This window comes from Cibotium barometz, chromosome 26, assembly GCF_041138505.1.
Source record: "Cibotium barometz isolate CiBa-2024 chromosome 26, ASM4113850v1, whole genome shotgun sequence".
NCBI classification, from domain to species: domain Eukaryota; kingdom Viridiplantae; phylum Streptophyta; class Polypodiopsida; order Cyatheales; family Cibotiaceae; genus Cibotium; species Cibotium barometz.
In genome coordinates, this window is record NC_141071.1 from 31,088,543 (window position 1) to 31,113,602 (window position 25,060).

The 25,060-nt window shown below is 44.6% G+C and overlaps 1 protein-coding gene across 3 annotated transcripts in view; it reads right to left on the reverse strand.

Annotated features, from left to right (window-relative positions):
• Window positions 1-904: 904 nt before the first annotated feature.
• LOC147623875 (serine/threonine-protein kinase Nek5-like) overlaps window positions 905-25,060 on the reverse strand; it is a 42,172-nt gene continuing 18,016 nt past the window's right edge. For 2 of the 3 annotated variants that reach the window (XM_086820517.1, XM_086820518.1), the window contains exons 9-15: window positions 3,932-3,974; window positions 3,772-3,821; window positions 3,592-3,673; window positions 3,443-3,492; window positions 3,255-3,328; window positions 3,054-3,105; window positions 905-2,961 (exon numbers count right to left, since the gene is read on the reverse strand). In XM_086820517.1, the coding sequence (XP_086676643.1) occupies window positions 1,102-2,961; window positions 3,054-3,105; window positions 3,255-3,328; window positions 3,443-3,492; window positions 3,592-3,673; window positions 3,772-3,821; window positions 3,932-3,974 (2,211 nt within the window). In that variant the 3' untranslated portion in view covers window positions 905-1,101. Of the gene's footprint in view, window positions 2,962-3,053; window positions 3,106-3,254; window positions 3,329-3,442; window positions 3,493-3,591; window positions 3,674-3,771; window positions 3,836-3,931; window positions 3,975-25,060 lie in introns of all 3 variants that reach the window. The other variant, XM_086820519.1, reaches the window with a different exon arrangement.

Sequence of the window (25,060 nt, forward strand, 5' to 3'; positions counted from 1 at the left end):
GTGAGTTGCATATCTATTCGTTTAAAGCTTGGTCATTACTTAGAGTTTAGTGCCCCCTTGGTTAAAAAGTACTAAATGGCACGGAAGGTTAATACTAATGTATTTGATGAATAAATAATCACTTGAAGATGATGATTAAGAATTTATGTTGACCCTACTCTCTAGGATCTACAAGGTTTTGAACTCGTGGAGATGAACTTATTTATGAAAATAATTTTCTTATGTTCGGATTCTAAAGTTATTTAAATCTAATCTTGGATGAGTTTCTGATTGTGTAAATTTTTGGTCACATTAAAAAGGGTAAAAGATCAACCTAACGCAGTTTAAGGATCTTTGCTTCATCTTAACCTGTCCATTTGTCTTTTTATCTACGCATTGAGCTCCCACACCACCCCATCATAAAATGGAACTATAGACTAACAAGAAAAACGAGAGTAAAATGAAGACAATGCAGGAGACATCATTGTATATAAAATACTGAAAGGGGTTTGACACAGAAGAAAGGGCATGAATGCTAGAGTGATTGAATACTTACCTATATTCTGTCTTGGAAGAAAGAATCACCACCATAGTGATCAGAGCTCTTCATCACCACTCCATCCCAGCTAGGATATTTCATGTTCAAAGTATGATATGTCGGGTTTTCCAATCAATGTCCAGGAAAATACTCGCTATGCTCTGCACCAGTAAGAACTCCAAGAAACGCAGGCCAACCTATGGGGTGACAGCAATATGTCTTCTGCAACCCCATATTTCCTAACACGTTAAGATCCATGGGGTGGGATTGTTCACAGCCTCATATTATCCACAAACAGTTGATTTCTCTCTTGTAAAATTGGATTGAATGGCTAGTTTTATGATGAGCTTTCAAGCAGATAACAACATATGTAGCTTTTCCTGGTTCTTTAAAAGAAAGAAGATAATATAGCTTTTCCTGGTTCTTTAAAAGAAAGAATATACTATGTACATGCTGAGCTGATTACATGGTACCTGGTCTGGTGTAAAGAAATCATGAACTTTTACTAGGGTGACAAAATCAATCTGCTGTGGAAAACATTACTCACCATGCCCATGATGCATGATCAGCTGATGCATACAAGATCAATGCTTCTTGGATTCTTGCATGACAGATGCCAGGCTTTTGGTAATCCATATGGCAGTCTCCCTAGATGACACATTAGATTGGTTGGGACCAAAAGGCTGAAGAACAACGCCGAGCTCAGGCAGGCGCTGCTGCTGCAACAGCTGTGCGCACAGCTCCAGAAGGCCCTCCAATGCCTCTGCTCGTTGCTTATACCAGCTGGTGTCCTTTTCTGCAACTTGGCATAGCTCATGCTGGTCCATCCCCTGCTCAACTACCTTCCCCACCATGATTTCTTGCTCCTGTTGTTGTTGCTGCTGCTGCTCTGATCCTAGTCTGAAGGTACTGTGCCTTATCACATGCACTACATCATTTACCACTGGTGATGTATGGACCGGCTGTTTCTCATCGACCCGAATTGTCCCCTTCTCTTGCGTCCTAAATTCATGTTCAGTGCCCTGGTCTATTGATTCATCACAGCTGCACATTAAGGTGTCTGATTGACTCAAATCAAACTGTGAACATTGATAGATGTTTGCACTTGTGGTCATTCCAGAAATGTTGCCTGCCTGTTCTAGCACCCTTTCTTCCTGCAAAGGAAACTTATTATGATATGCCGACTGCTGCTTACATAAAGAGTTGCCTGCTGAAAGAAAGAAATGTGGTATCAAGTCTAAGCGTGGAGCATTAACAGATACATCAGGGGATTCAGAGTAGATAGGGTCGCTTGATGTTTCTATATCGCCTGCCTGTGTTTGTACGCCAGTGCCTTTTGTCGCAAAACTGTCATCTTTTACGTGTTTGTCCAGTTCCTGTTCCGTTTCATAGCTCTGAAATGCTTGCCCATTTTTGACATCACTGTGAGCCATAGCACTGCCCTGGGTGTCCAAATCAAGGAGCAACAATTCACTTGCAGTCTCAGACGACTCTAAAGTGTTGCTGGGCTCAGTTTCTTTTATCTCACATGAATACAAGGAGCTTGATGTGCCTTTCAAATCAGCAATGCACTGAGATTTACATTGTTCAAGTGGGGAAGACAAAGTTTGAGTGTCAAGGCTATACCGTGTTAAGCATTCAGTGGCCTCTGATTGATTCAAAACAGCTGCCTTTTCTTTCCCATGCTGCCTTTTCTCCTCCAATGCTTGATAAGAAGAAATGTCTGAAACTTCTGTGTTTCGTGCTCTTGCAGTACCAAGTGACAGTTCAGTACCTGATGACTGCAGAGATGTGAGTGTATGAAAAAGTTTTCCATCTTTCTCAGAGACTGGACTACGGTCATGAAAGAGATGGTGGTCGGACTGTTCAAGCCCAGTAGAAGGCTTCATGATTGAGATTACAGGGCATTCACTGTCATTTTTATCCCATTTGATGTCCCTCTCTAACAAATCTGCATCCATTCTAAAACGGGAGCTTTTCACTGGTATGTTAAGACGTGCATCTAGATTCAACCTGTTGCTTTGCAGACCCATGCTGCAATGCTTCTCTGAAGCTCTTTCACTTTCCCAACTAGAGGTTGCATCCGCTTGTGTGTTTGTTTTTGGAGAGAGATCCTGGCTGCTGCATTCAGAGGATGCCTGTTCACGTCTGTTGCTTAAAGCCCAAGTAGCATCTTCTGGATGGCTGACATTTCTGGCTGTTTTTCCTGTTCCACCAATTCCTTTCAGAACCAATGCTGTCAATTGACTATCTTTTGGACTCGTGTTGAAGCCACCACTTTCACCACGTGATTGCCTGCTATTAGGGCTTTCAGATCTGCTCTGCCTGTCAAGAAAACGCTTTCTGATGTGAAGGTTGGGAGAAGGGCATGTAGAAAATTCCAGGTTCTTCTTTGATTGGGCAACATAAGGTTGTAAGTGGGGATGCTTCAGCAATTCTGCAGCCTGTATTAACGATTGTGGGGGGGATCTTACGGTGTTATCAATGATCAATCATGTACGAGATTAGCAAAGATACAATACACCAGACAACTTACAGTAGGCCTGTGCTCTGGATTCTTTCTAAGCATAATCTTGATAAGTCCTTTGCTGAGAAGATAGTCACAGAAACTCATCATAATACAATTGATATAAATATGAAGTAAAGAAACTAGGATTTTACAAATGTGATTCCAAATTGGTCATATATCATATCAAAGAGTGAAAAAAAAAAAAGCAAGGACTCATGAGGCGCTTACAGAGCAGGGGAGTAGCCACTAGGTAGAGGGGCAACTGTTGATCTGTTGATTTTAGAGATGAGCCCAGTCATATCCTGAGTATAAGCCCAATATGCACTCCCTTAGATCCTTAAGCTACTGAGATAACAAATACTAAACTTCTAATTAAGAAGGTTTAAAGCAATCATATATCAGAGTATGATACTTACAAATGCTTTGAAGGCAGGTTTGTGGGCAGTTATTTCAAACATGCAGCATCCTGCACAGTAATTCAAAATCCCGTATGGTTCAAGTAAACAAAAGTGCAATACCAAAGTGCGTGGCCTTATCATTTACAAAGCTGCAAAGATGAAGATACCTAATGACCAGATGTCCGATTTGAAACCATAAGGTATGTCAGCAAGCAGCTCAGGACACATGTAATTCGGAGTCCCCACAACCTTTAGTGACAAAAGAGAAAATTGTTTATTGCATTCGAACAGCACGTGAGTATGCAACACATGCATAAACATGCTTCCAGAGGACACAAGTGCCTTACCGATGAGGCCAGATCATCATCCTTCAGCAGTTTTGCTAAGCCGAAGTCTCCTGCAGAGTTTATTCTTACATCATACACATGTCAGAAAAGGCCACTTCCAATGAGTGGCAAACTAAAACAGCCAAAATGTCATGAGCAAAGTAGAGAGTGTACTCCTTACCTAGTCTTATGTCTTGCTCTTTTGTGAGGAATATATTCGAGCACTAAGTGTATGCACAGCAAGGAAAAGACGGACTATATGTAAGTAATGCAAGCTTACTCTTGGATATTAAAACTGAGATCTCATGCAGCCAATGTATTTAATCTAATTGGTAAATATTCCAGTTAAAGGTAATTCTTCATGTTTTGTCAGCACATTTGCATCAGATTCAATGCTAAGAAAAAATGTTTGGAAAATAGAATCAAGTAAAAAATAAAGCTGGTCTCTACAAGATACAAAGCTTCTATATATATATATATATATATATATATATATATAGAGAGAGAGAGAGAGAGAGAGAGAGAGAGGAAAGTTATATCAAAGGACCAAAGGGTCTATGAAACCAGAAGTGCTACAATACATCAATGAAGTAAAGCAACAAAGATGACCAGGAAAATAAAGCAATCTAGCTTTAAAAACAGAACATTCATGCGTATGAATGTTCCGTGTATCCATGTAGTAGCTGAAACATGTAGTGAGAAAAACTGCTTAGCTAAACGGAGGGAGGTCTCAGTATAAGCGCTATATCTGGCCAACAGGGATCAATGTGTCTCCTCCGCATCTGTGACATCTCCACAACCACCCCCTGTGGGGTAACACTCTTGTGTCTCTGAAGGATCTCTCAGATCTAGAGCTGTCATTGAAGGGAGAGAGTTAGGGTTTCATGTGGGAGACACACACATAGAAGAAGGGGGAGAGAGAGAGAGAGACATGTGGGGATAAGTCAACTCACAGTATGAGTGTGTGACTCCCCTATCACACATGTATATTTGCTCTAGTACACATAGTGCACTTAGTACATTAAAAGTACTAAGTGTACTATGTACTATAAAACTTATGGGCTAGTACACACTATAAGGGTGGGCATAATGCCTTTACCCCAACAACCTCCCACTTAAAGGCAAAGTGCCGTTAAATGAAGGAAAAGAAAAAAATCAGCATGTACATGATAATATACAAGGCCACATCAAGGCTGAAACTGGCCTCATCCAATGCCCATCAAGTGTCTGCAATGAGCAAACCGCTCTGGAGGCAAACTCTTTGTCAACAGATCAGCCGGGTTGTCATCCGTATGAATCTTGACAAGCTGAATCAGCTTGTTCTCTATCACCTCTCTGATGAAGTGATACTTCACATCCACATGCTTCGTCTTTGCATGAAAAACAGGGTTCTTTGCCAACTGGATGGCACTCTGACTGTCACAATGCAACAATGGAATATCCCCTGTATAACCCAAATCAACCACTAACCGAGATAGCCATAATGCCTCCTTGCAAGTCTCTGTGGCTGCAATATACTTGGCCTCTGTAGTAGATAAGGCAGTGCACTTCTGCATCCTGGATATCCATGACACAGCACCTCCTGTGAATGTAAACACATAACCGGTAGTAGACTTCCGGTTATCTGGATGACCGGCATAATCCGAATCCGTGTAACCATGCACTAATGCATCCTGTTTGCCAAAGCAGATGCACATATCCTGTGTGCCCTTCAGGTATCTCATGACACCTTTCACTGCTTCCCAATGCTTCTTGCCACGTTTGGCCATGTATCTAGTAACCACTCCCACTGCAAATGCAATGTCCGGCCTGGTAGCAACCATGGCATACATCAGACTGCCACAAGCTGAAGCATACGAAATCTTGGCCATATCAGCCCTGTCACTATCCGACTGTGGGCTGTCCATAGCACTGAGTTTCACATATGGAGGTAAAGGAGTACTAGTCTTCTTCCCCCCTTCCATATTGAACCTCTGCAATACTTTGCCAATGTATTCCTTCTGAGACAAATACAGCACATGCTGATTTCTGTCCCGAAGTATCCGCATATCCAAAATGTGATTTGCATCACCCAAATCCTTCATATCAAAGGTCTGATGCAGCCTCTTCTTCAAGGCATCCATCTCTTTACGAGATTTCCCGGCAATCAATATATCATCAACATACAAGATGAGGATCAAGACTGCCATCCAAAGCTTTCTTGGTGTATAAGCAGTGATCTATGTCACTCCTCCTGAAATCCTGCGATTTCATGAATGTATCAAATTTATGATACCATTCCCTTGGTCCCTGTTTGAGCCCATAAAGACTCTTTTTCAGCTTGCATACAAGCTTCTCCTTTCCATTCACTGCATAACCCTCTGGCTGTTGCATATATATCTCCTCATGGAGATCACCGTGAAGAAAAGCAGTCTTCACATCCATCTGAATCAAATCCAGATCATCATGAGCAACCAAAGCTAATACAGCTCTAAGTGTGGTCATTTTGACCACTGGAGAGAAGATCTCATCAAAGTCCACACCATATTCCTGCTTGAAGCCCTTAGCCACTAACCTGGCTTTGTATCTTGGCTTTGCATCAGGTGCAACTTTGAGCCTGTAAACCCACTTGCATGGCAAAACCTTCTTGCCTGTAGGCAAATGCACCAACTTCCATGTTCCATTTTTGTGCAGAGAATCCATCTCTGACTTCATAGCACGCTCCCAAAGAGCCTTGTCTGCCCTCTGTAAAGCCTCCTTATAACAAGAGGGCTCCCCACAGTCAGTGAGCATCAAGTAGTCAACCCCTGGAACAAACCTGTCAGGGGGTCTGGAGTGTCTTGTGGACCTCCGTACCCAATGATCATCATTTGCAGGTTGCTGTCCAGCCTGCATATCACCTATTGGTGGCTCCTGTTCCATGCCATAAGGTTGAAAGATCATGCCCGGTATCTCCTCTAACTGTGGGATATCCATCGGGATATCTTCTGCCATCTCTGGCTGTCCATTTGGACCATTTTCAGCACCATGTAAGGGCTGGTTTTGTTGCTGTAATGGCTGATTTACAGCCCTTGGTTGTTGTCCATGATGTCCATCATCATCAAAGATGACTCTGCCAGGCTCCTGTTGCCTTGCAGGCTCCTTATACATGCATGTTTCATCAAAAATGACATCATTGCTGCGTATAATCTTTCTATTCACTGGATCCCAAAGTCTATACCCCATTTCACCTCTGTCACCATATCCTAGGAATATGCATTTGTGAGACTTACGATCAAGTTTGGTGCGTATGCGTATTTCCCTGCGTATGTGCACGTACGCAACACAACCAAACACTCTCAAGTGCTTGTAAGACGGAGGCTTCCCTGTCCATACTTCCTCTGGCACTTTCCCACCAAGCCTCGTGTTAGGTGACCTGTTTATAAGATGAACGGCTATCATAACAGCTTCAGCCCAAAAACCATGAGGTAACGCAACATGTGACAACATAGAACGGACCTTCTCCTGAATGGTCCTGTTCATCCTCTCTGCTGTCCCGTTTTGTGGAGGATCATAAGGAGTAGAGAGCTCCCTCTTGATGCCTTTAGCATCACAAAAGTCCTGAAACTGTTTGGACATATACTCTCCACCATTGTCGGAACGCAAAGCCTTCAGTGTTTTGCCAGTTTGATTCTCAACATGAGCAACAAACTTCTCAAACACTGAGAATGTATCACTCTTCAAACGAAGAGGATAAACCCACACCTTGCGTGTGGCATCATCAATAAAAGACACAAAATATTTTGCCCCTCCCAAAGAAAGCTGAGGCATCTCACATACATCTGTATGCACAAGCTCTAACTGAGCATCTTTCTGTCCAAGAGCTTTCTTGTGGGGGTACTCGAGTTGCCTGCCATATATACAATGCTCACAAAACTGAAAACTTGAGAACTTTAGATAAGGCAAGTAACCAAAACGAGACAATTGCTCCATTCCTTTGACACTCATGTGTCCCAACCGGCTATGCCACATAGAGATTTCCGGCAGCTTGGTTGCATTTACATTAGCATGGTGACAAACATTAGCATGCATGAAGTAAAGAGTGTCCACCTTAGAGCCTCTGGCAACAACGAGTGAGCCCTTACTAATCTTCCACTTTCTACGACCAAATGTGGTAACATAACCAGCATCATCAAGCTGTCCAGTAGAAATCAGGTTCTTCTTGATCTCAGGCACATGCCTGACATCATGGAGCATAAGCTGTGAGCCATCTAAAAACACAAGCCTCACATCACCTCTGCCAAGAATCTAGCATGCATGATTGTCACCCAAATAAACTACTCCTTCATTGCCAGCAGTATACCTGACAAACAAGTCTCTGCAACCTGTGACATGAAAGGAGGCACCTGAATCAATGATCCATGAGTGCATACCATGACCATCTCCTGCATGAAGTGAATGGGCATCAAGTGAAGACATGAATAGGACTTCATCCTCACTGTCACCTGCATGTGACACATTGACTTCTTCAATCTTGACTCCACTTTTGCCCTTTGGCTTTGCATCTTTGGCTTCATCTTTGTCTTTGTCTTTGCCTTTGCCCTTTCCCTTTTGATCATTCTTCCATTTGTAGCATTGCTTTTTGAGATGTCCCTTCTTGCCACAATAATGGCATTCCAAGTCCTTTTTGGAGCGGGACTTGATCCTTCCCCGTTCTTGGCTTTTACCCCTTTGCTGGGATCTCCCACGTGCATTCATTGCATTGGACTTTCCAACAGAGTTGTTCTTCCTGTTCATCTCCTCTTGAAGGAGAGCACCCTCCACATCTGCATATGACAGCATAGCATTTGAATTGCTAGTGGCTGTCCTGAATGTGTCCCAACTCTCTAGCAAAGTGCATAAGAGAAAGGTGGCTTTGAACTCATCGTCCATTGCCAACTTTGGATTGATGACCTGGCTGACAACACCATTAAACTCATTTAGATGGGCTGTCATAGACGCCCCTTCCTTCATTTGAAGACCTATGAGTTTCTTCAACCAATACACTTTGCTTGAGGCACTTTGCTGGGCATACAAGTCCTGCAATCTTTGCCACATTCCCCAAGCTGTCTTCTCTTCACGTATGCTGAAAAGTAAAGTGTCTGACACAGACAACATGATGGTGGATCTTGCTAGCTCATCCATATCTTCCCATTCTTCAGCAGTAAGAGAAGCGGGCATTACACCCCTTTCTTTGATGGGCTTGTGCTGCTTCTTCTGGAGCAACACATTATACCACTGGGTTTGCCAAATGTCATAATTATGTGAGCCTTCAAGCTTTTTGATGTGAAGCAATGAAGAGCTCTCACCTGTGGTTGCCATAGCAATATGCAACCTTTGACACAGTCAAGGCCTGACTCCCTGCAAGATGTGCAAACACTACACCAAAGCACACAAAGTGCTCACAGTTGTTCTCCCAAAGTTTCTCTCCCACTGCGGAAGCACGAATGCAACTCTCCTCCCACTGAGTGTGATAAAATCACCAAAATCTGGTTGCTGCAGATTTATGACAGCACCTTAGATGTGCTCTGTTTTCCTTCCAAAATACTGTACAACAGTTCTAAGTGCTCACCAATGATGTACCAAATCTGTACCGGCAAGTACAGCAGCTGAAAATAAGCCTTTTCCTCACTCAAATCAATGTACAGCCATGCCAAAACTTGTACAAAGTTGTACCAAATCTGTACCAACAAGTACAGTAGCAATAAATGCTCTCCTGGCTGTCCAAATGAGTGAAAATCAGACCTTGACAGTCCCCACCACTGCATACAACAGTCCCGGATAGAAATTGTGCAAAAGCCCCTTGACTGCAAGTGGATTTCTGAGGGTTCAAGGCATAAAAGTCTTCCCTGCTGCTTTGCCAAGCTCAACAAGCATAGAATCTTGAAAAGCCCCTTGATTCAAGATCAATTTCTGATCATGAATGGTACATTAATGCACATGAAGGCATCCAGAGTCTTCACAATGCTTCCCCTTGACACATATACATCCAATACATAAAAGCCCCTTGATTTACTGGCACATTGAGTGCTTGACAGGCATCAACACATTGCCCAAACCATCAAATGCCAATGCCTGCATGCAAATCAACCCAATTGGCACAAAAGCCCTTTGATTTGCACTCCAATTTCCTGCAATTTTGCCCCGAATGTGAGATTGCTCACATCATACAGCATGTATGAATGCCCAATGGCACAATTACATCAAAAGCCCCAAATGTTGACACCCAATTTCCTGCAAATTGACCCGGAATGTGACCAATGTCACCCAATGTTGCCAATTTTGCTCAAAATCTAAGCCATTTGGACCTGTACCTGCTCAATTGATGAAAATGGACATGCAAATCCCAAAATTGAAGCAAATACCTCTGAAATCAGCTGATTTCTGTTGCAGAAAAGGAGGGGCGTCAAATTTGCTGCTGCTGTGCAGGTACGGATGCTGTATTCGTGTGTTGTACGGCTGTTGTCTGAAAACTGGTGCAAAAGACATCGGGTCCAGAGGCGTCAGATGGCTTGCTGGTCGGGCTTCTACAGTTAGTGCAACAGGGCACAGGTGGGTTGCTGCAAGAGCCACAGGAGGGGGGAGAGGGAGAGCTTCAAACCCTAGCAAGCAAACACACACACACAAGAGAGAGCAAGACACAAGAGAGAGATGGATGGCAACGACAGTCACAGCTGGCGATGGTGGGCACAGCGGCCACAGGTGCAGGCAAGGTAGTGGGCGACGGGACCTCCACGGGGACACGTAAACGTAAGCGACGGATACTGCTGCCACGCTTTCTTTGAAAACGGCGATCGCAAATTGGAGCTGCTTTTACGTGTTCGCCTGAGTATGCATACCCGCTTGCCTGCATGCGTATATCCGCCCACCTGCCTGCGTGCGCTTATCCGCCCACCTGCCTGCGACTGGTTTAACGCAGGGACACATAGTCGCTGCCCAACGTAGGGACACACAGTCGCTGCCCAACGCAAGGAGACACATTGGTTTCAACGCAGGGACACACAGTCGCTGCCCACTGCACACACAGACTGCGCCTTACACACACGCAACCTCTCTCATGGGACTGCTGCACCAGACCATGCGTTGACTCTACACCTGACAACACACAAGGCTGCAAGGGTACTACTGGAAGACGCCTGTCCTGCTGTCTCAAGACCACACACAGAGCTCTGATACCAGTTTAAGGGAGAGAGTTAGGGTTTCATGTGGGAGACACACACAAAGAAGAAGGGAGAGAGAGAGAGAGACATGTGGGGATAAGTCAACTCACAGTATGAGTGTGTGACTCCCCTATCACACATGTATATTTGCTCTAGTACACATAGTGCACTTAGTACATTAAAAGTACTAAGTGTACTATGTACTATAAAACTTATGGGCTAGTACACACTATAAGGGTGGGCATAATGCCTTTATTACCCCAACAGTCATGCGGAGGGTTGCCTCAGTCCAGTAGTACTTGGATGTTTGGCACATTTGTAAGTACAGTACTCTCTCCAATATCACCCTTGGGAGGTGTGGTGGTCGAGAGAGATTATCCACCACCCATGGTGAAAGGCTCTTGTGTGTCTGAAGGATCTCACAGGTCTAGAACTGTTGTAAGGAGTGGTCTAAGTCCAGTAGTCCTCAGATGACTGGCATATTGTAACTAGCACACTCTCTCCAGTGTGACCCTTGAGAAGCATGGTGGTTGACCTATGAGAAGGTAAATGAAAAGATCCTAGTGTCTGACAGCATGTGGCTGTCATGTCCTGTAAGTACTTTGCAGTGAGAGACCGAGCAGATACTTGTTGAGAATGCCCAGGTTTTCCTAATATTCACGCATGCTTGCCTCACATCCTTGAGGGATGTGTTGACATCCATACATTTCTTTTTGCATAAGGGGAAGAACATTGGCATAATCCATTGCCACCTTTATCAAGGAAATGTTGGAAAGTGTCCACCACTTCCATTGGCTGATTTTGATAGTACAGAGAGGCGAAGCCTTTTCAGGATTTTTACCAGCATCATTTTTTGTCTTCTGCACATTGACCACGAGTCCATTGTGCATTCCGTGACAGACATTGTCCTCTAGGAATATCTTCATAGCAGTGAGTCGAGAGTGAGTCATGAGGCAATTGCTTGGGCCACGGAAGTGGGAAAAGCTCTACTTTACAAGGATAGCTTGCCCTTCAGCACATACACTTTTGGATTTCGGCAATCCCTACCTCCTTGGTCTCGGTGCCCCAGGGAGCAATGTACCTTAGAGTCCCATGTGATCCAGAGTGAGGTTGTTGGGTAGTAGTACATGTTAGAATATTGTGCATCTCAGTGTATTCGGATCTGTGCCTTTTATTGGGGTTTTATGTATTTTCTCACATTTATGCAAGCCGTGTGCAGTTGGCCAGCTCCATGGGGCCAGTCATTCAGCTTCCTTGCATCCCTATATAAAGGGCCTCCATCATCACACTTCTTGTATCCAATCCCTACACATTGTATTGTATTGCCTATTTGCTGGCTATTGCCATTGTAAAAGCCTCTTGCTTAATAAAGGTGATCTTGTCAACAATTGCTCTCTCTTTCCTTGTCTATGCTTCCGGCTGTGCATACTCCAACATGGCATCAGACGACTAGGTCCCAGCTGCCCATCTGTGTTTTGATCCCCTTCTCTCTCCTGTGTTTCTGGATTCAGTAGGTGGCTGCGTTTTCTCATCTACTGGCTGCGTTTTCTTCAGGAGATGTTGCTGCGTTTTCTTTCTGTGCCTCTTCACATGAGCGTTCTCTCCTATGGTGCTCTTTCCCCGTGCAACCCTTGCAAGGCGACAAGGTGCAAGTACAAGGTTGCTGCGGTTTGCTTTTTCTAAGCATTTTCTGCAGTGGCTGGTGGTGTAGTGGCTGTTTTACACAGTCAGGACAGCTTCTAGAGGTGGTTTATTCGCATGTGGTACAACCCACCAAGCGGCCCCAACAACCCTGTTTGTTCCACGGCTTCCCCTCCCTCTGATTGGGTGTTTCCGGTGTGTTTTGGTGGACTGTTTTTTCTGCTGTCCAGCCTCTTTCTCTCTCAGATTTGAGAGGGGGCTGATTGATCCTCGTGCTTCAATCTGTTGGAAAGTCCGAGAGACGTCTTGGAGAGCTGAGATTTGTATTTTTGCGGCGTACTTTGTTGCTATGGATATGCCTCCCCCCTGTACGAACAAGGAGGACAAGTTGGATGGATACCAACTATGCCCATTGGAAGTTGCATATGCCGATCTGGTTCATCCGTAAGGGTTTGTGGGAGATTGTTCACGGCAATGAGAAAAAGCCTGAGCACCCTCAGAACTCGTGACGCGTAAGGGTTTGTGGGAGATTGTTCACGGCAATGAGAAAAAGCCTGAGCACCCTCAGAACTCGTGGCGTTGGACCTAGGTTCAAGCGGATGAATTCCTTACAGAATTACAAGACTGGGAGGATCGTGATTCGAAGGCGCACTCAATGCTTGTGCGGAACATTACGAAGGAGGTCTCACCAGCCCTGCAAACTCTTGCCAATGCACACAAGTTTGGTCCAAGTTGGAGGATCTCTATGCTCGAGATTCATCGATGAGGGCAGTTACTTTGCAACAGTAACTCTACAATCTGGTATTTCCTATTGGTAGTTCTATGGAGTCGTTCCTTATGAAGGCCAAGGTTATCCATGACCAGTTACTGGCAATGGGTGTTGCCTTGTCCTCTGCTCAATTGATTGCAGTTATCCTCACCAAGCTTCCCCGGAGTATGATTTGAGGTGCCAGGTCACAACAAGTCAACTAGATTTTGATGACCTTAGCTCCCTTCTCTTGGAAGAAGAGTATGTCCTCGTTTCTCAGGGTAAGATCAAGGTGTTTCTCATTAGTCCAGATCAGGCACTTGCTTCAAAAGAAAGATCAGAGTCGTTGCATCTCATGTGGGAAGAGAGGGCATTTGTCTAAGGACTGCTTGTCAAAGAAGAAGGACAAGACAAGGGTAAGTCTTCATCTCAGAAGAAGGGCAAGGACACAACACAGGATAGTGATACAGATACTTCTAGTGACTCATCTAGGACTCCCAAGGTGCTTCCGGCTTGGGAGGACTCTAGTTATACAGATAGTCTTCCCCGTGTGCTTCCAACCAGAGGACGCTTGTGGGTGCTAGAGAGGGCTATTAGCAACTCCATTTTTTGGTGCATGGGAACCATTAGTCGGAGTTCCAAGAATTAAGAATCTGGCACGACAAGCTCAACTTTGGTGTAGCAGAGACTATGAATTGGATGTTAGAATATTGTGTATCTCACTGTATTGGGATATGTGCCTTTTATTGGGGTTTTATGTATTTTCTCACATTTATGCAAGTTGTGTGTAGTCCAGTCCACCAGCTCCATGGGGGCAGTCGGCCAGTTTCCTTGCATCCCTATATAAAGGGCCTCCCTCATCACACTTCTTGTATTCAATCCCTGCACATTGTATTGCCTATTTGCTGGCTATTGCCATTGTAAAAGCCTCTTGCTTAATAAAGGTGATCTTGTCAACAATTGCTCTCTCCTTTTATCTCTCTCTCTTTCCTTGTCTATGCTTCTGCCTGTGCATGCTCCAACACATGCCCCTATGTGGCTCTTTCCTCCCCCTCCCCCAATGTAGCCTCCTTCTAAGAGCAACCAGCCGAAAAGGAATCCCTCCTCTTACTTTTGTTTTTTGGGTTTCTTTGGACCTAGCATAAGAGACCATTGTATCTTGTTGCCTCTATTGAGGATTGTAGTCTGCATTATGCAAACATTTTCTTTCGACTTAAAGAAGGATCTCTTTATGGAGAAACCCATGCATGACCTTATATGTTCTCTTGCCTAGCATAGTCGAGCACCATGGCTTCAAGTCTACCAATGCAGAGATCAAATGGGCTTTAAGGCTCTGAAAAGAGGGAGAAGCATATCGACCTTTGGATACAAGGGCAAATATACCAACACAGACGTTAACAAGAAAGTATCACCATGTAAGACTTTGCATATGATTATTTGTTTTGTTGGTGATGGTCCAAAAGGTGTGACGCACATCTGGATTACCAAAACCCAAGCTGTCATAGACAAGCTAAAACCTCCCTAAAAACCCTATAAAAATGGCTTGTCTTTTGACATGTGAGCAACTAACTAGCTGTAGGCTGGCCCAAATTTGGCCGCTTTGGTCTGCACACCTATTTACTGCTCTTGTCTATGTGCTTGGCTATTGGCTAACTTCTAATGTCCAATACTTGTCCACGCACGACCGGTGCCGTGGGCAGCCAGCGGACTAGCCCACGACCTGCAATAAAACAAACAGCCAGCACCTGACCTGCAAAAGTGAGATGATTATCTACCTATAATGTAACATGTACCCATGGCACTTGGGTGGCATCTTGGCATAACTATACTATAAGTGCAAGTATTGGGTTAGACATGTGCGCACTTTGCATTTTGTGAGCCTTAGTTTAGAAGGACTACCATGAGTCGCCATCAGGGTAGGTCAACCAACCACACACGCACCAAGTATCTATGCGTAACAACCCGCACAATTTTTTAAACCATCTCAAGCTGAAGTGTGTACAATGTCCTAGGAGACCAATTAGGCCAACTGTCGAGTGTGCCAAACAATACTTTAAATGAGTTTGGCCGCCTTTTCATAAGTCCCAATTGTAGGAAACTGGGGTGCACCAAGATCTATGGAGGTCCGAGGATGGAAGATCATCATCATGAAGTGCAATAGAGAGATGAAGATTGATGATTGTGCTTGCAGTACTGATGGCTAAAATCGTTTTTCGCACAACGGTGGCCAAGGTAGAGGACCCGAGGAGAAGGATAAGCTTCTCCATGTTTCTTTATCTCAAAAAGTTTAGGATACAATCAATGTAAACCGGTTATTGTGGCTATTCCGAAGAAGCACAACGAAGCACCCAAAAAATAGGGAAGCTTTAGGATTATGATGACCTTTGTACCTTTCTTGATGATGTTAGACCGTTGATGATGTGGATTTGATGCTCTCACTACTGCTTAAATATTCATTTTTTTGAAACTATGAAAGTTTGTAACCTTAGAGTAAGAAGGTTTGAAACAATGGTGAGAAAACACTACTGTGTAGAACATGGTTGTTTCTCGTACTAGTACGAGCCAATTCGTACCATACGATCGTACAGTACGGTACCGTACAATATCGTATGGTACGATAAGTCCCCCCCCCTCCTCCTTCCTTGAGAAATAGATCCCAAATGCTCAACAAAAATAGAAATCCTGTTCAACAATTAAAGACGCAAGATCCCAATGCCTGCAATACTTCGCAACTTTCGTATCCACTCAACATTCCATATGGGGTTGTCGAGAGACCCAAGAAATCTGGCAAGGTAGAGTAGTAGTGTACACTTGATTGGTAGAATGAGGAGAGAATCTTGCTACATCACTTGGAGATCCCTCTAGACAGTCAGATCCTCAAGTTATGCACGAGGTAGAAGATTTGGACAAGGCCATTTTGTACTATATGAATATATGAATATCCCTGATGGCGACTCATGGTAGTCCCTGATCAACCATTTTGTACTATATGAATATACTGAATATACAACCATCTCTCACTCTTTATTATCTGTCTATGTTGATTGTTCTTGCATCAAGAGTTCCTATGCAGTGCTTAGGACTAAAAGAAGACTACCCATAGCTTCCGCATGTTACAGTGGTATCAGAGCATCAGGTTCAGCTATGCTTAGTGCTGTCAGTGTTCCAAAAGAAGTGCACAGGTCCAAGGAGAAACTCAGCATGTGTCAAGACCCCAAGAACCCCCCCAAAAGAAGTGCACAGGTTTGCTGTTGGTCGCCTGCCTCTTCCAGGCGCTTCTCCATTGCAGCCCGAGGTCACTCCATTGCAGCCCGAGGTCATCCTTTACAGGTTTGATCCCTTCTTCACCTGTCGGCTGCTCTGTTTTCAGGGCAGCAGCACCTTGGAGTGCTGCATTTTTCTACAGGTGTTGTCTACAGCAGTTTTGCAGCAAGTCTTCAACTTTCAGCAGCATCTTACCCCCCCCCCCCCCCCCCCCCAATGCTGGCTGCCTATTCTGTGCAGGACAGCAGCACCCTACATGATGCGTTTTTTTTCCTACAGGTTTTCTGATGCTGATTTGCTAATTTGAGGCTTAGAGTTTGCCCTTTCTATTGCCCCAAATACCTCTGCATTTTCAGATATGCAGCCATGGTTGCTGCATTTTTCTGAACTGATCTTGCTAGTAGGTTCACCTGGGCTTCATCCGTTGGACCCGAAGGTACCTTCTCTTCAGCGTTTTTTTCCTCATAGGAGGTGTGGACACTGGTTGGCCTAAATTTTCAGGTTTGTAGCCTCTTGTTTGGCTGCGTTTTCTTCTCCAGTGGACACACATCACTTGCAGAGGGGGTTTTTTGTTTGGATTGTGGCTTTGGAGGCAGTTTGGTACTTGACGTGGATACTGAATTTCTGATTTCAGTCAGCGTTTTGCTGATTTTGCAGAATCTATACCTGTGTTTTGTTCCTAGCCTACACGTTTCCCGGTTTCTTCATGTTCCTTGCCTTCTGTTGGCGATGCAGTGCTGTTTTTTGCTGGACAGCAGTGTTTTGGCTGTGTTTTACTTCCCAAAGGAGTTTTCTACACTCAGAGGGGACCCATCTCCAGCTACTTCACTTGAGGATCAGTTTCGGGAGCTGTTTTGTTTCTGTGGAGACTTTCTTTTGTGACAAGAGTTTATAGATTTTGGAGGAGAGCAGTGATCTTTTCAGAGATACTGAGCAGAGTTTATTTTTTTCGAGCTTGTGTTCTTTGCAGTGTTTGCAGAACAAGGAGGGTGTTTTGCCTGAGAGGTGTGATCAGGCGTGATCCTTTCACATGGATCACTTATTTGTTACTAATTCTTGGGATCTGATTCTCCTTATGGAACAGTCTTCTGCTATCAGTGATGCTTTTGAGGACTTTGTTTCCACTGCAGTTTATATTCATGCTTCCCTTCCTCATTGTGAGGAGTCTACCTCTGCCTCTCTTTATGATGCTTCAGAGGATGCCCCTCCCCCTACCTGTGGTTGCTAACCGTGTCTAGGGCACAGTGGTACTTGTTTTTTTGGATTTGGATCAAAATTAGGTTGGGCTTGTGTACTAGTCCGACGACATCTTTTTTCAGAGGGGGATGTGGATTCCTTTCATCTTGCGATGCCCACCTCAGTGGACTGTGCTCATGTACAGCTTTGGGCAATTCATGGTACGGAGTTTGAGCAGATGGACCCCATCTTTTCTAAAGAGTCTTTACATCTTGTGATGCCGATCTTTTCAGAGGATGCTTTTGCACAGCATTTGGCTACTCTTGGTACAGAGTTGGAGCAGATTGACTCTTTCTTTTGAGGGTTCCAATGAGGATTGATTATCTACAGGATCTGATCTTGGTTGGTTATGAGGTTTTTCATACCTTCTCTAGGCTAGATACACGACATTCGACTTCGGGGAGTGTTCTTACACTTGGGTTTGGAACCATTATTTGGAGCAGCACGTCATAGCCTACTTGGTTGTTTTCTTCCAGAGGAGCGGTGTACCTGGCAGCTTGTTCTCTTGCTTTTGTAGTTGAGTTACTGAAGAGATTGCTTGTGGAGCTTTCTTGGTACCTGTTTCTGCAGTCTTTTATCTTTAATCAAGGACGGCGTCTCTGGCTTCTTGGAGTTCACTCAGCATCCGCTGCTGAATGTGGGTGTTAGACATCATCTCCTTGTTGCTGGCTTCCTGTTTGGTGTCCTATTTTAGCCTCTAGGGCTGACCATGTTAGCTAGAGGGGCTGGTCACCCCTCACATATTTTTCCTCTATTTTATCCCCATTTTTATGGTGTCTTGGTGGATATTTATCCTTTTCGTGGACATTTACCCAGTCGTGTGGATGCTAGTCAGCTGCCTACGTTTGGGCATATATATAGCTGGCTTGCCTCCCTCAATTCTTCACTGCTTGCTTAGCATTGTTTGCTGCAGTTCCTCACATACAAGGTTTTCTCCCCTCTTGCTCGGGACATATATTCCTTTTGTTGATGATATTGAGAGCAGGTTGTCACCTGTGTTTCCTCTCCATCTCTCTCTCTCGCTTTCTCTCCTGTGTTTCCACTTTCCTTTCTTCCGCTGCACATTCTATCAGCTAGTCGGCAGTCTACAAAGGCCTCCATAGTGCAGTCAAAAGCATTAGGGCCCCTTTTCATCAATCGGCCAACATGTCTTGCAAGCAACAGTAAGTCGGCCATCATCCAATCCATCAGCATGTAAGTTGGCCAACACCTGCCAATCGGCCAAGCATCAGGGGCAGCAAAGAAATTATGCGCAACATTTAATGCTGAAAATTAGCATTTTTTGTCTATGATAACTGGCCGACAGCAATTGTGTGGGCCGACCAGCAACAAACAAACATATATGTTGGGGTAAAGGCGTTATGCCCACCCTTATAGTGTGTACAAGCCCATAAGTTATAGTACATAGTACACTTAGTACTTTTAATGTACTAAGTGCACTATGTGTACTAGTGCAATATACATGTGTGATAGGGGAGTCACACACTCATGCTTTTCATGAGTTGACTTATCCCCACAACTCTCTCTCTCTCTCTCCCTTGCTTCTCTGTGTATGTCTCCCATGAATGAACTCTAAACCCTAATTGACAAGTTTCTCCCCATCAACTGGTATCAGAGCATAGGTTCCCTCCCTCTTGCACCTTCATGATGGCTGCACCATGCTCATATTCTACTGCACCTGTTTTGCTTGCCCTAATCTGATTTGTGAGCTGCTCCGTCATTCAATTGCTGATTTCTGTGAGCCCTCCATAGAGCTGGTCGTTTTGCTGGTCGCCTGTGTATGCACAGCTGCTGGTCGTTTTGCTGGTCACCAATAACTGGTCGTTTATGCTGGTCGCCTTGCCCTGTTCACGTCGCCTGCAGCCCATAAGGCAGCCACGTGGACTGCCACGCTGCCATTAGGCAGCCACGTGGGCTGCCACGCTGCCAGTAGGCAGCCACGCTGCCCAACTAGGCAGCGCAGGGGCTGCCCAGCAGCAGCAGCAGCAGCCACACGGGCTGCACAGGAGCCCTACGGTACAGCAAATCAGCACGTACGCAATCAGCCAGAGCATCCCGTATCTGCCCAGGTCGTGCGTAACCAGCCAAGCGCCTTCTGTCATACAAACACGTGTCAGCACAGCCAGTACAGCAGGAAAGAGGCAGCCCGACTTCTTTTTTTTTGGAAGAGACTCGTGGTGCAGCAGCAACAGAACAGTGCCCCCCCTTTTCACCTGCAAGGATCAGAAATCAACACACACAGGAAGCATCAACAATCAACAAATCTTGCAACTGCAACAGCATCAATTGCCCTTTTTTTTTCAAATTCAGCCCGAAAAAATCAGAAATTTCAGAGGTATTTGCCTCTAATTTTTTGCGAATTTCTTATCAATTTAATCAATTGAGCAGGTACAGGTGCCCAATTGCTCAATTTTTGAGCAAAATTGGCAAAATTGGGTGACATTGGTCACAATCAGGCTAAATTTGCAGGAAATTGGTCAAATCAGGATCAATTTGCAGGAAATTGGATGTCGAAATTTGGGGCTTTTGATGTAATTGTGCAATTAAGCATTCATACATGCTGTATGATGTGAGAAATCGCACATTTGGGCAAAATTGCAACAAACTGCAGTGCAAATCAAGGGGCTTTTGTGCCGATTGAGTTGATTTGCATGCAGGCAATCGCATTTGATGCTGTGGATAATGTGCTGATGCCTTACAAGCACTCAATGTGCCTGTAAATCAAGGGGCTTTCATGTATTTGATGTATATGTGGCCAGGGGGAAGCATCGTGAACACTCTGGATGCCTTTACGTGCGTCAATGTACCATGTATGATCAGAAATTGATCTTAAATCAAGGGGCTTTTCAAGTTTGTATGCTTGTTGAGCTTGGCAAAGCAGCAGGCAAGACATTTATGCCTTGAATCTTCAGAAATCAGCTTGCAGTCAAGGGGCTTTTGCCCAATTTCTGTTCGGGACTGTTGTATGCAGTGTACGGGACTGTAAAAGTCTGATTTTCACTCATTTGGACAGCCAGGAGAGCATTTTTTGCTATTGTACCTGCTGGTACAGATTTCGCACATCTTTGTGCATGTTTTGGCATGGCTGTACACTGTTTTGAGTGACCAAAAGGTTCAATTTCAGCTGCTGAAATTGCCGGTACAGGTTTGGTACATCATTTGTAAGCACTTGGTACTGCTGTACAGTACTTTGGAGAGGCAAAAGAGGACATTTAAGGTGCTGTCCAAAATCTGCAGCAACCAGATTTTGGTGTTTTCATCACAAAAAGTGGGAGAAAAGTTGCATTCTTGCTTCCGCAGTGGGAGATAAAGCTTGGGAGAACATTTGTGAGCACTTTGTGTGCTTTGGGTGCAGTGTTTGCACATCTTGAGTGCAGTGTTTGCACATCTGCAGGGAGTCAGGCATTAAAGGTTGCATATTGCTATGGCAACCACAGGTGAGAGCTCTTCATTGCTTCACATCAAGAAGCTTGAAGGCTCGCAGAATTATGACATTTGGCAAACCCAGTGCTACAATGTGTTGCTTCAGAAAAAGCAACATAAGCCTATCAAAGAAAGGGGTGTGATGCCCGCTTCTCTTACAGCTGAAGAGTGGGAAGATATGGATGAGCTGGCAAGATCTACTATCATGTTGTCTGTGTCAGACTCATTACTTTTCAGCATTCGTGAAGAGAAGACAGCTTGGGGAATGTGGCAGAGATTGCAGGACTTGTATGCCCAACAAAGTGCCTCAAGCAAAGTGTATTGGTTGAAGAAACTCATAGGCCTTCAGATGAAGGAAGGGGCTTCTATGACAGCCCATCTCAATGAGTTTAATGGTATTGTCAGCCAAGTTATAAATCAAAAGTTGGCAATGGACGATGAGTTCAAAGCCACTTTTTTGTTATGCACTTTGCCAGAGAGTTGGGACACATTCAGGACAGCCACTAGCAATTCGAATGCTATGCTGTCATATGCAGATGTTGAGGGTGCTCTTCTTCAAGAAGAGATGAATAGGAAGAACAACTCTGTTGGCAAGTCTAATGCAATGAATGCACGTGGGAGATCCCAGCAAAGGGGGAAAAGCCAAGAAAGGGGAAGGAGCAAGTCTCGCTCCAAAAAGGATTTGGAATGCCATTATTGTGGCAAGAAGGGACACATTAAAAAGCAATGCTACAAATGGAAAAATGATCAGAAAGAAAAGGGAAAAGGCAAAGAAAAAGAGAAGGATGAAGCCAAAGATGTAAAGCCAAAGGGCAAAAGTGGAGTCAAGATCGAAGAAATCAATGTGTCACATGCAGGTGGCAGTGAGGATGAGGTCCTCTTTACGTCTTCACTTGATGCCCATTCACTTCTTACAGGTGGTCATGGTATGCACTCATGGATCATTGATTCAGGTGCCTCCTTTCATGTCACAGGTTGCAGAGACTTGTTTGTCAGGTACACTGCTGGCAATGAAGGAGTGGTTTATTTGGGTGATAACCATGCATGCAAAATTCTTGGCAGAGGTGATGTGAGGCTTGTATTTTCAGATGGCTCACAGCTTATGCTCCATGATGTCAGGCATGTGCCTGAGATCAAGAAGAATCTGCTTTCTACTGGACAGCTTGATGATGCTGATTATGTTACCACATTTGGTAGTGGAAAGTGGAAGATTAGTAAGGGCTCACTGGTTGTTGCCAGAGGCTCTAAGGTGGACACTCTTTATTTCATGCATGCAGGTGTTTGTCACCATGCTAATGTAAATGCAACCGAGCTGCCGGAAATTTCTATGTGGCATAGCCGGTTGGGACACATGAGTGTCAAGGGAATGGAGCAATTGTCTCGTTTGGGTTACTTGCCTTCTCTAAAGTTTTCAAGTTTTCAGTTTTGTGAGCATTGTATATATGGTAGGCAACTACAGTGCCCCCACAAGAAAGCTCTTGGACAGAAAGATGCTCAGTTAGAGCTTGTGCATACAGATGTATGTGAGATGCCTCAGCTTTCTTTGGGAGGGGCAAAATACTTTGTGTCTTTTATTGATGATGCCACACGCAAGGTGTGGGTTTATCCTCTTCGTTTGAAGAGTGATACATTCTCAGTGTTTGAGAAGTTTGTTGCTCTTGTTGAGAATCAAACTGGCAAAACACTGAAGGCTTTGCGTTCCGACAATGGTGGAGAGTACATGTCCAAACAGTTTCAGGACTTTTGTGATGCTAAAGGCATCAAGAGGGAGCTCTCTACTCCTTATGATCCTCCACAAAACGGGACAGCAGAGAGGATGAACAGGACCATTCAGGAGAAGGTCCGTTCTATGTTGTCACATGCTGCATTACCTCATGGTTTTTGGGCTGAAGCTGTTATGACAGCCGTTCACCTTATAAACAGGTCACCTAACACGAGGCTTGGTGGGAAAGTGCCAGAAGAAGTATGGACAGGGAAGCCTCCGTCATACAAGCACTTGAGAGTGTTTGGTTGCGTTGCGTACGTGCACATACGCAGGGAAATGCGCACCAAACTTGATCCTAAGTCTCACAAATGCATATTCCTAGGATATGGTGACAGAGGTGAAATGGGGTATAGACTTTGGGATCCCATAAATAGAAAGATCATACGCAGCAATGATGTCATTTTTGATGAAACATGCATGTATAAGGAGCCTGCAAGGCAACAGGAGCCTAGCAGAGTCATCTTTGATGATGATGGACATCATGGACAACAACAAAGGGCTGTAAATCAGCCATTACAGCAGGAAAACCAGCCCTTAAATGGTGCTGAAAATGGTCCAAATGGACAGCCAGATATGGCAGAAGATATCCCTATGGATATACCACAGTTGGAGGATATACCGGGCATGATTTTTCAGCCTTATGGCATGGAACAGGAGCCACCAATGGGTGATATGCAGGCTGGACAGCAACCTGCAAATGATGGTCATTGGGTACGGAGGTCCACTAGACCCTCCAGAGTCCCTGACAGGTTTGTTCCAGGGGTTGACTATTTGATGCTTACTGACTGTGGGGAGCCCTCATGTTATAAAGAGGCTTTACAGAGGGCAGACAAAGCTCTATGGGAGCGTGCCATGAAGTCAGAGATGGATTCTCTGCACAAAAATGGAACTTGGAAGTTGGTGCCTTTGCCTGCAGGCAAGAAGGTTTTGCCATGCAAGTGGGTATACAGGCTCAAAGTTGCATCAGATGCTAAGCCAAGATACAAAGCCAGGTTAGTGGCTAAGGGCTTTAAGCAGGAATATGGTGTGGACTTTGATGAGATCTTCTCTCCAGTGGTCAAAATGACCACACTTAGAGCTGTGTTGGCTTTGGTTGCGCATGATGATCTGGACTTGATTCAGATGGATGTGAAGACTGCTTTTCTTCACGGTGATCTCCATGAGGAGATATATATGCAGCAGCCAGAGGGTTATGCAGTGAGTGGAAAGGAGAAGCTTGTATGCAAGCTGAAAAAGAGTCTTTATGGGCTCAAACAGGCACCAAGAGAATGGTATCATAAATTTGATACATTCATGAAAACTCAGAAATTCAGGAGAAGTGACATAGATCACTGCTTGTACACCAAGAAAGCTTTGGATGGCAGTCTCTTGATTCTCATTTTGTATGTTGATGATATGTTGATTGCCGGGAAATCTCGTAAAGAGATAGATGCCTTGAAGCAGAGGCTGCATCAAACCTTTGATATGAAGGATTTGGGTGATGCAAATCACATCTTGGGTATGCGGATACTTCGGGACAGAAATCAGCATGTGTTGTATTTGTCTCAGAAGGAATACATTGGCAAAGTCTTGCAGAGGTTCAATATGGATGGGGGGAAGAAAGCTAGTACTCCTTTGCCTCCATATGTGAAACTCAGTGCTATGGACAGCCCACAGTCGGATAGAGACAGGGCTGATATGGCCAAGATTCCGTATGCTTCAGCTTGTGGCAGTCTCATGTATGCCATGGTTGCTACTAGGCCGGACATTGCATTTGCAGTGGGAGTGGTTTCTAGATACATGGCCAACCCTGGCAAGAAGCATTGGGAAGCAGTGAAAGGTGTCATGAGATACCTGAAGGGCACACAGGATTTGTGCATTTGCTTTGGCAAACAGGATGCATTAGTGCATGGTTACACGGATTCGGATTATGCCGGTCATCCAGATAACCGGAAGTCTACTACCGGTTATGTATTTACATTCACAGGAGGTGCTGTGTCATGGATATCCAGGATGCAGAAGTGCACAGCCTTATCTACTACAGAGGCCGAGTATATTGCAGCCACAGAGGCTTGCAAGGAGGCATTATGGCTATCT